Below are 11500 nucleotides of genomic sequence, written 5' to 3'. Positions count from 1 at the left end.
TATAAGAATGTCTCAAACATAGAGTGATACTTTTAGTCTTTAAAATATAGTCATTTCGCCAACAATTGTGAGATGTGTGGCAAACAGTATATTATTAATATACTTAAATTGTACATAATTTTAATTTGGTTAAGTTGTATTTCAATTTATCGCTTTCTCACGTGAAAATTCTACATTTTGTACGTTACATTTCAAATATCGGCTACCAATCAGGCCACAGCTTCTTCCCGGCAAATCCAAACTAGCACTATAAAAATGCTTACTCACAATTTACCGTCAAACAAATCACATGGACCGACTATACAAACAATTCCTATTATTTGTGACCTCTTACAAGCCGTAAATTACAATCCACATACTTACAAACACGGAGAAATATGGAAAAGCAAAAGTTATGAAGCGCCTGTGCCGAATCGGACCAATCGGCTGCTTTGTTTTGCCGCCTTTTGTTTGACAACTAACATGTCCGCCATGTGATGGCAAGTCGTTTCTTTAAGTTGTTTTGTTTTCGTTACAATTTTGAATGCAATAAATAGGTGAATATGTCGGATTATTTAACCCCGACGCCGCCCCAGTCTCAACACATAACACCACCCGAAGAGATTCAAACACCATGGGGCCGACTGATAGCGAGAAGGAAAGAACTGGATTCGGTTGGTGAGTGATTTTTTCTGTTAGAGATCTGTTTCGGATTTAAAATTTGGCAATTCTTTGTGTTCTTTTAGACCTGATCACCGATTCTATTTCACTTGGACGGGATGCCGAATGTGATATTGTATTGTATCGTGAAACTTTTCCGCAGAATTTGTTGCAATCCGTTAGTAAACTTCATTTTGCAATCTCCAAAGATGGGGATGGACCAGTTTACATAACTGACTTCAGCAAAAATGGCACTTTTGTAAACCAGACTAAAGTTGGCAAGAACCGAAAGTTTATATTACAAAATAATGATAATATATCTGTTGGAAACAAACGGCTTATCAGTGAGTAAATTTTACTTTTTTAAGTGTGTAAATAACATATTATTCCTATTTAATTTTATAATTTTTGAGGAAATATACATATAAGGTGTTTTTAAAAGAGATTATCAAAATTTAGGGACAGACAGAACATGAAGAGAATATAAATAAAATGTTTCTCCTGAAGAATCTTTCTAATATTTTTGTAACTCTTGGTTTAATCCATCCTAAAGTATATACTTATAATTCAATACAATTAACATTTTTTATAATGATAGAATAGCATAGATTCTGAGAGCTCTTCTGTTTTTTTTCATCCTCTTTTCTACACCACTGAATATATTTTAACTATTAAGCTTTTTATGTTTTTGCATAATTTGGAAGAAAAAAGGTACTCTTGATTAATTTTAATTATCACAGCCATTTTTGAGATACAGTTTTAATATTTGAAGTAGTCTAGTAATTGCACTTCACTAATCTAATTAAATGCATTTTCAGTTTTTTGTTGTAATTGTTATTAATTGACAGAGCATAGTCCCTCTCTTTTGTTTGAACCTACACTGTAAAATCTAATGAATTAAGGTCTGGTGACTTGGGAAGCCAACTTATAGGAACTTCATTCCCTCAGCCAAATGGACTAAAATGGGGGAGGTGTTTATTTTAAATTATTTTTGGTAGTTTGTGGCTTTTCTTGGATTAGAATTTTCTTCAGCTCAAACTTGTTTGTTGTGGATTTTAAAAACACCATATCTGCTGTAAGTTGCCTCATTAAAGAAAATTATTTTTGATAAGAATTGCATTATTAACAGTGGTTCTTCTAAAACATCTTAAGTTTATTTATAATGATAAAGATGCAGCCATTGTTATTTTACAGTTCTCTAAATTATGGCACCAAAGATTACGGAAATATAAGGAAAAAAATTTAAAGTGGTAGAGTTTATAGGAAAACTCTTAAATTATATATTATTGTATGGCAACTGTATAGAAAAACAATATTTGATTAGATTATTTCATTGCTTGAAGTTGAAACCGACTTTGTAAGTACATTGGTATTCATTTAGTTTGTCAGAATTTACCAAATTTTTCTAATATTTAGATCGAAGTTCTGTTAGCTTTTTCTTATTTACTGTTACTGTCGATTGTCGAATCACTTATTCTTTAAATTAATTTTATATTTTTTTCGTGTATTTAATTGTTTATGTAAATATAAGAAGTGTAAAACATTGTTAAACAGTGAAAATTAACTAATATTTCGGTTTGGTGCGAGATGTGAGTATTGTGTGTCATCACGTCAGTTGAAGAAAAACTAATCAACGAAAGTTAGTGATATTGAAATTAATGTTGGTTGAAAATTGTATGGTCGTCCCCTTTACCGTGTCGAACCTTTGGTTTACCGATTTAATATCTATAGTAATCAAATTATTTAAATTATTAGGTCAATTCCTCCTGTTACTAAATTTTGATAATTTATTTTTTAGTGTATAGAAATAACCTTTATAATATTATTTTATCAAAAGAGATGTTTACTTTTTGAACAACTAATGGATAGTGAACACTTGTAATATATTATTTATGGCCTCTGAATTTACCTTGTTTGTGGATTCACACAAGAGTCCATAATTTTAACTTTAACAAATTGTGAAAACTATTGTTTGTAAAATTCGTTGCAAACATTGAATGTTTATTTTGTTTTTATTTAGTTTACATGTTCAAACTTATGGACTCTATTGATAATAAATATTTACCTGCATCTTTGCGAAAAAGATACGAGGCTGGTGCGTTTTTGGGTAAAGGAGCAGCTGGTGAAGTTCGTCTAGTTTACGAAAAGGTAGTTAAGCAACTACCTTTATTTATATATTTCTTTAATTATTTTTCTTATAGACAACATGCAAAAAATTTGCTGTCAAAAAAATTAATAAAGGTAAATTCCATAGTAATTCGAATTTACATCAGTTAAATCATCCGAAAAAGATTTATTCAGAAATCAACATATTACAAGAAGTAAATCATGTAAGTATAGTAAGTTCTGTGATAGAATAGGAAAAACACAATTTTATTTGAAATGAAAAATTTGACAAAAAACAATTGTTTCATTTGTTCCATTTTTAGCCTTGCATTATTTCTATGGAGGATCTGGTGGAAACTGAGGACGATGTGTACATCATACTGGAATATATGCAAGGGGGTGAATTAACTGACCGTGTTGAGAAGCACAATTTGACTGAATCACAAGTCAAATTCTATTTCTATCAAATAACATTGGCAGTCCAACACTTGCACTCGAAAGGTATAACGCATAGGGACTTAAAGGTAATTTTAAAAAATGTTACATATTAATATAAATTTCGAATATTTTTAATTTAATTCGACAAACTGGTTTTTAATAATTCTTAAAAGTTTTTTAATAATTTAAGTTTAATTATGTTATTTTATTTACATTTTGAACGTCGAAAGAAATGTTTAAAATAAAAACCTAATTTTAAGAAACATCAAAGACAAATTCAAAAACACTACTTCATATCTCATTACAGCCCGCCAATGTTTTGTTGTCCTCAACAAGATTTGACTCTTTGGTAAAAGTATCAGACTTTGGACTAAGCAAGGAAACACATGACAACATCATGAGTACTATATGTGGCACTCCACACTATGTTGCACCAGAGGTTCTAGACGGTAGATACAAAGAATACAATAATCAGGTAGACATCTGGAGTTTGGGTGTCATATTATTCTATATGCTTTCTAAAAAGTTGCCGTTTGAGTAAGTACCACAATCCCAATGTTTAAAATGTTTCTTAAGTTTAACATTTCAGTGCCACCGATCGACCTACGTTAGGTGCACAGATAGTCATGGGACAGTATACTATGAACGACCCCGCTTGGCAAGGGATATCTGTCCAGGCAAAGGATTTGGTTCAGAATATGTTGAAGACCAATCCAAAAGAAAGGATAACCGTAGAAGGGATTCTGAAACATCCCTGGATCATGCAGGTAAGATAGACTTATTATAAATTACTGCGATCGGAACATATAAAATTTTGCAGGATATGACGGTGAGATATAAGGTGCACGGTTTAATGTCGTGCGCCTCGAAATCGGACGACTGTGAACCATTCGCCAAACGGTTCAGACTAGATGAAGACTAGTTCAGATTATTTTGTTTTTTATTTTTTGAAGTACCAGTTTATTTGTTGTGATATTTTGTTATATATATAGTAGAAGCGTGACAGCAGTTTGACTCTTTTAGGCTTCCACAATTTCTTTTTTTGAATCTCTATAATATTCATAAATTTGTGTCTTTCCGCATTATATTTTTTTACTGTTTACATTTATTTTTTGTATTCGTTACTTTTTTTAAAGAACAAATTTGTGATATTAGTATTAAGTCAAACTTACCTTAGTATTTCATTTTTACTATTAGGCACGTTTACATCATCAAGTTTTATATATGTGACTTGAACCATCACATAAAGTTCCTAATGCAATGTTAATGTGACAATAGGTAATGAGACTTGTGTTATAATGTTACGTTTTTTGAATACACTGTTTAAAATGTTGCACATAAAATATTGTTTGTTTGTGTAATAGTTAGTTAGTAAGTTTGTTATTGAGAATGTTTTTTAGTTGTCTTTTGACTATTTTTATAATGTATTATGAAAGTTAAATATACACTAAATGCCTTTTAATATTGTTTAATTTATATTATTTTGATTATGATCATTGGTCTCATCTCATTGACTATAAAGAAAAAATTGTAAGGGACAGTAATACACATTTTGTACATATGAATTTTATTAACTTTTTCAAATTTTGTAACATAGAAATTTTAATAAAACATCAAAAGATAAATATGTACATAGATGTTTATCAGTCTTGTTATAAATAATTAAAAAAAAAATAAATCTGAAGCTAATCTAACCACCAATATGCATATTTAAGATTAAATTATAAAAATGTTGAAACTATCATGTTAATAGGAACATATTTTGGTAAATTGGTTTATATATATATGGAAAACTTCATAATTACTCAAGACATAATATAATATTTAGAAAACCTAATTTTACATAAAATAAATGTATTCCCATGGCAGTTTAATTGACATATCCGCCTTTTTGCTGCTATTTAAAATAAATATCTTATACATAAATTTAATCTTAGAGAGCACATTGTTAACATTATTTTGTGAGGTAAAATTAAGAATCACAATTAATGATAATGAACAAATTGCATTTATATGTTTAGATTAATGAACATTAATTTTATTGCTGTGATGCATATTACAATTTTTTAAGACAACAATTGATTGTTACGTAATCAAACGTCCATATGCATCTTTTTCTAATAAAAAATTAAATTTTATAATTATTTTTTATTATTATAAACTTTTCCAGAAGATAAAACATTTCATGTTACTGAAATTTAAATACTAAAGGAAATATATGACTTCGTCAGTACACAAATAAATAATGCAACTGCAAACATTTTCCATTCAGGTTGATAATTTTAAAAAATATATAAAAAATTCGTTTTCAATTCAATCGATATAATGATAGGAAAAAAATTACGTATGTATATATATGAATGATCCACATAAAAAAATCAACTTGGATATGTATTAAATTTATGTAAAACATTCTTATTGATATTCAATTTTTAGAACACTATTACTTAATAACATCACAGATATTATAATACAAAGATATATCGGGGTAATCTCCCAAGTAATTCTGACATTTGATATAATCGAACCCGAAGTTTTTGCAACAGTCTATCTTTGTTCCCCTATCATTATTCGAATCGTTGAAAACACTCGAGTTTATGTACATCACATAATAAATCCGTGTATATACAAATAATATTTCGAACTAGGTATAAACGCACTCGCCACGGAAATAATACTTACCAAAGTCTTTTGATTTAAATATTAAATTAAAAAAGAATCTCGCACAATGTTTAACTTACAAAAAAAGCTCTCGACCTTTTGTTGTTTCGTTTATGGAACAAAGGGCTCAACCGACACTAAATACATTGAAAGAAATCGTCTTTGAATTTTAGTATACCAACAATCAAGAACTACCCTGGTCACTTTCATTCACTAGCAACGAATTTCCTGAAATTAAAAAACACAGTCAGTATTAACATATGGCATATTATTATGTTAAACTGTACAACAAATTTTTACATTTTATCATAAATAAGATGGATGTTCACGAAATTACTTCATTGCTCTAGGTCTATAGATTTTCGACATTAAAATTGCTATTCTATTACCGCACTTTTAGACTTTTGAACATGAATTTTAGGTTTATAATTTGCTTAAAAACATTTTTTTCTATAATAAAATTATATTTATTGAACAAAGTAAGTAATAATTTTCAAGACAACTACTGTAAATTTTTTACTGTAGCTTAATAAAATTACAAATTCAAATTATTTATTATTGCAAATTCAAGATAAAAAATCCCTAGACTAGATACGATATAGCAGTTTCATAAACATTTTTTCTGCAGAAAAAATACTATTATCGAGAAACTTTGTTGTACAGCGTTATCGATGCAGTGCGTTTCAGTGCGTAATGTTAACTGGAGTGAAGATGGAATTATTTTTAAACAAATTAGTGTAATACACATGAATACAAATTTGAAATACATGGTATTGTGAGTGTGGTTTACACAAATAATGTTGTGGGAAAAGCGTTAAATTCGGTACAAAATGGGTGCTAAGATTATTCGATTTAAATTTCTATTCAACCAATCCTAGCTATTACTTATTGGCAATTATTTCGAGATATAAAGCACATTTCCCATTGAACATAATTAACGTTGTAATAAGCACACCCATAATGCACAATTAATTCTATCACCTTGATACCTGTTCACTTCCAAATTAATAATCGAATAGTTAGTTAGAAAATTCTGATGTCCTCTAAATAAATGGAAATGAACATCTTAAACCACCACCACAACCAAAATATTAAAAAATGAACATACAGTAGCGTAGTTGAGTTTATTCTGGCTCGCCTGTTTCATCAGATTGTGTGGCCAAATGCTCTGTTCAACATGAAAGGTAATTAATACTATTAAATATATAATGGAGATTATAGAAACTAATTATTTCGATTTTTCTAAGTAAGGATAACCGTTTTTAGACATCTGTTTGTGGTGGAAACATAAATAATGTATATTTTGAATAACATAATATCTGACGTCGTGATTCGGAGAACAATGTTAAAAGTCGGATTAATATTTATAGCTGTTTTTTTAAAACACAATTAAAATTGCGCAGTTACATGTTGCCTTAGCATATTTATATACTATGATAATATCACATATACTCAGTGACATAGAAAATGGAATACTTATCCAGCAGTAAATTTCATTGATTTTTGGTGTACAGATTGGGGTAACAGGGGGTACTAATTGAATAAAAATTCAGATAAAATTATTGAATTGAGTCACTGACTGATTCGTTCGAGTACTGATCTAATGAGGTGATAAATTTGAGGTACCTCCTCTACTTGAGGCTGAAACGAGGATTAAGTTTCGATGTCCCAAACATTCAATCGATGATAAATTCGGAGATTTGCTGATGACAGCAACAAACTTGTACCAGACTATTAGAAACAGAAATTACAACTCCAGGTGTTAACTCATTCTAATTCCATTCCATTTTTCAAAGCTCTCGTTCTTTACACTATGACTTTTCAGTGTGAGAGGAAGCATAAACTGGGAACGGTAAAGTCTTCCTTCTTCTCTGAACCGTTCAAAACCAAGTTCTAAGACATTCTTTAGGCTGTCCAACAATTTCAGATACTCCGGTTCATCCTATTGGTAATTTATATAAACGTCCTGCCTCTCTATCAAACTCACTTAGATAACTAAAATTTGCTAACCTCTGTATCAGCGTCATGTGAATGTAACACAAAAAAAGTGAAGTGAAGATACAGTTTAGTCTGCATTATATAAATTGAACAGACAAAAATTATACAAAAACGTGTAGAAGAAAAACTTTTCAATTTCTAATAATTTTTTGTTCTTATATGGATGGATAGTACATAATAAATGTTGTTAAAATTGGTCCACTGGATCTGTATCCTAATTTCTATGTCGGTTAGTTTATAACAAAAGGAAATGACGTCAAATATTATATTCTTAAAAAGTAAACAAAATTATTTAAAGTGAGTAAACGAATCACTTGTGTCCCATGCACACAATAACAGTACTTATCTAGATCTAATTAAGCTAGAGGAGAAAAAACTAACCTAACGCAACCTCATCGCTAATTGTTAAATAATACGAAGAACATGAAAAGGTCACAATTGTTATTAATTTTAATATATTTTGGCACTAATACATGTTATTCAAGGTTTTCGATATAGATCTTGCAATTTTATACAATTTAACACCATAATCTCCATCTCCTGAAATGTTTCAGATATTGATTATCTTTTATATGTAGCTCTTGTAATATGTGGTCAAAAACACTTGAGTTTTTATAACACACCTTTGTGTTATTACGCAATATTGTGCTTATAAATATTTATTGATTAAAAAATGGATTCAATTAAAAATGTGCATAATATAACGCAGCAGACATAATTACCGATCCTGTTAACAATTTGACCACCTATTATTAGAGTCAAGTCCAAAATTCAACCGACAAAAATTACGTAAATGAAACTGTCGCCATGGAAAAAAACAACACGAATACAGATAAAATAAAACCACCCATTAAAGTGTCCCATTAATAAAACACAAAACACAATACATTTACATTATCAGAAACTCACTTTGCACAGCCTTTTCGACTTTACGCTTATCCTGGATGACGTAGATGGCGGTGAGCAGGAAGAACATACCGCCTACGATTTCCACGAAACAGGTGCTGAACAGGGCGTACTGCAGTGCCCGGAAACTGTTTTCGTCGTCACTTTCGCCGTTGCCGCCCAACGACGCGTTTATTGCGTCCGAAAACTAAAAAACGAATTGTTAAACACGCGAAAAAAATAAACCGAAATATCCACACTTACCACTCCGATGAGGTACGGACTTCCCGCGTCGCCGAGGGCGTGCGCTACCAACAATTGGAACCCTTCGGCAGTTGATCTCCTCGTGGGTAGAACGACGTACTAAAATTGGTGGTTTTTATGTTTTTACATTTGTATGGTTGAACTTTTTCTGGTACTAGCAGGATTGATTTGCGTTACAGTGACTGATATGTATATGACTAGAGGTTCAAAAGCAATGACACAACCAACTACGAAGTCTTATTATTGTTACTAATAATTGATTAGTATTTAATAATGCTTGATGTAAAAAATAAAATAATACAGATTAGTAGCAAAGCATAAGGGTCAAAAGCAAACAAAAACAGACAAAATAAAAAGCTAGGAATGGGCACATCTTTCTACCCTATTGATTTATTATCACCTTTTTTTGATTCAATGATCTTCTTTATATTTATATTAACTTATTGATTGAAGAGAAAAACATGCATAAATTGTAATGAATATGATATGCAAAAAAATAATGGTTGATGAAGTGATTACAGATTGAGTCATTAAATAAACTATTACAATAAACGTTGTTTCAGTTCGTTATTTACTTATTTTGATATCGTGAACTAGGGCAATAGTGCAGTAAGTTTTACCCAACACCTTGCTAAAAATTGAAAATTGTCTTCAATAAAATCTAAATTCGATGGTTTAATGATGTAGATTATATAAAAGTATCTATTTAAATTAAAAACAAAAAAGTATTGTATATTAATTTCACAAAGCATAACAATATACATTTGATTAAAATTGATGTTTTGATAATTGAACAGATTTCGAATTGAGTTTATACAATACTACATATAATTAGGCAATTATATACATGGGCATTAATTATTATATACGTGCAAATAGTCATAACGATGTGTAATTTTCATGTGCATGTGAATGTTAAACTATTAGTTTCTTCAATAATGAATTCAATGAAATTTCTGATAATATTAAGTTATGAAATTTATACATAAAATTAACATAAATAATTCACAGTAAACAGCATATGAGACACTTTGTTACAATCGAGACAAATCTACAACATTAAACACACACAAATTTAACCAATTCCATTAACAATTTTCAGGATGCAATAGGTAAGTACATACAAAGTAACTCAGGAAAATTAAATAAATTTAGATATGCATAAGTCAAAAAGCCAAACCGCGTAATAGACACGCTCAAAAGGCGAAAAGAAGGAACCGCGTCCAAGTTTCTTTTCTAGATTACTTTGTCTAACATGTACACCACTCGAGTGAAATCAATGGTTGCAACCAACATTATGTTTACGTAATTAGACTGGTTTGACTAAGATCATAATTAACGTAATTTTGTTTATTTTTAGATTTGAACATCCCTCTAACTTTTTTCTCCGGGTAAAATATTCCGTGGAATTCAAAAATTTTAACGATTTTCTAATGTTAGCTCCTGTCTATAAAAGTATATTTTTTGTGGGAATTACTTTATTTTTTAGATTATGGAGGAAATAGAATCTAAGAATATAATATTTCATATATTTTAACATTCAAGTTTTAAGAATCATCGAAAATCAATAGTTTATGTTCAGTGTTTTTACTGGGATGTGTGTTTGTTGTGAAAATGTTCACCTCGTGCATTATTTTCAGCTTTTGGGAGGAAAATAATATATATGTGAGTACAGAAAATGTATTTTTAAAGATATATTGATATCTACAGGATAGTAATTTTGGGCACACACCTATTATGAGATTTTGAAAGATTATTGCTGTGATGTGTATATCAATTTCGGGACTATGAAAATTCGTTTGAAATAAATAGAATAGGATGTGATTCTCGGGTATTGGAATACACGGAGTTAAATCAACGAGCTGCTTCGAAAGAGGGTCGATCATCTCGAAGTAGAGCTACAACAGTCCAACAAGCACTTTTTGAAGAAAATGAATGTGAATTGTATGAACCTGGAATAGCAGATTACCTCTAAATATGATTTTATCTACTCATAACAAAGTAAATACACATAGTCCACATTTTTGCTGCTTATTTTGTTTGTGTTTCTCTCTAGTATGACCCTCCAGTTTTGTGATTACTTAAAAAATGTAATTTTGACAGGACAAAAATCATAAAATTTTCGGATAAAATTCTATTTTCCAAAACTGTAATTTTGCTAAATTTCAGACAATATTTTCCTGCATTATCTTATGAAACTGAGGATCTTTAAGCAAACCTTCTTTAATGTTTTAAAAAGATTTTTTTCAAAAAAATCATATAATACGATATTGAAATGGCAGGTTATTTATATAGAGAAGACATATAATTATTTGTTTGGATGAGAGCTGGATGAATAATAAATATAATAATTTTTTTCTAGCCAAACTGATCTTGTTCTTTGAAATAGTAATGTGGTTTAAAATGTTCATCTATCTTTATTCAACAACATAAAAAAGACTAAAACACCAAAAAAATATCTGTTTTTATAGGCCAATATGAGCTACCACTCCAGTCCTTCAAAATATGA

At 29.7% G+C, this 11500-nt stretch overlaps 2 protein-coding genes across 4 annotated transcripts in view; one reads left to right on the top strand and one right to left on the bottom strand.

Moving 5' to 3' along the window:
* The first annotated feature begins 72 nt into the window (after nt 1-72).
* Nucleotides 73-4645, top strand: LOC109608704 (ovarian-specific serine/threonine-protein kinase Lok). The gene is made up of 8 exons (XM_020025229.2): nt 73-657; nt 726-983; nt 2660-2787; nt 2841-2969; nt 3069-3269; nt 3491-3720; nt 3773-3950; nt 4004-4645. Exons 1-8 carry the CDS (start codon nt 543-545, stop codon nt 4103-4105), a joined length of 1341 nt encoding a protein of 446 aa, XP_019880788.1. The 5' UTR covers nt 73-542; the 3' UTR covers nt 4106-4645.
* Nucleotides 4646-5528: 883 nt separating this feature from the next.
* LOC109608751 (protein spinster) overlaps nt 5529-11500 on the bottom strand; it is a 54956-nt gene continuing 48984 nt past the window's right edge. For 2 of the 3 annotated variants that reach the window (XM_020025283.2, XM_020025285.2), the window contains exons 7-9: nt 8992-9090; nt 8752-8935; nt 5529-6072 (exon numbers count right to left, since the gene is read on the bottom strand). In XM_020025283.2, the coding sequence (XP_019880842.2) occupies nt 6029-6072; nt 8752-8935; nt 8992-9090 (327 nt within the window). In that variant the 3' untranslated portion in view covers nt 5529-6028. Of the gene's footprint in view, nt 6073-6952; nt 7013-8751; nt 8936-8991; nt 9091-11500 lie in introns of all 3 variants that reach the window. The other variant, XM_020025284.2, reaches the window with a different exon arrangement.

Source organism: Aethina tumida, chromosome 1 (assembly GCF_024364675.1).
Source record: "Aethina tumida isolate Nest 87 chromosome 1, icAetTumi1.1, whole genome shotgun sequence".
Lineage (NCBI taxonomy): Eukaryota > Metazoa > Arthropoda > Insecta > Coleoptera > Nitidulidae > Aethina > Aethina tumida.
This window is presented reverse-complemented; position numbering and strand designations above follow the sequence as displayed.

Coding starts and splice junctions, on each gene's coding strand:
- LOC109608704 (XM_020025229.2), top strand. CDS start 543: ATGTCGGATTATTTAACCCCGACGCCGCCCCAGTCTCAACACATAACA. Junction 658..725: donor GAAAGAACTGGATTCGGTTG/GTGAGTGATTTT, acceptor GTGTTCTTTTAG/ACCTGATCACCGATTCTATT. Junction 3,721..3,772: donor TCTAAAAAGTTGCCGTTTGA/GTAAGTACCACA, acceptor TTAACATTTCAG/TGCCACCGATCGACCTACGT.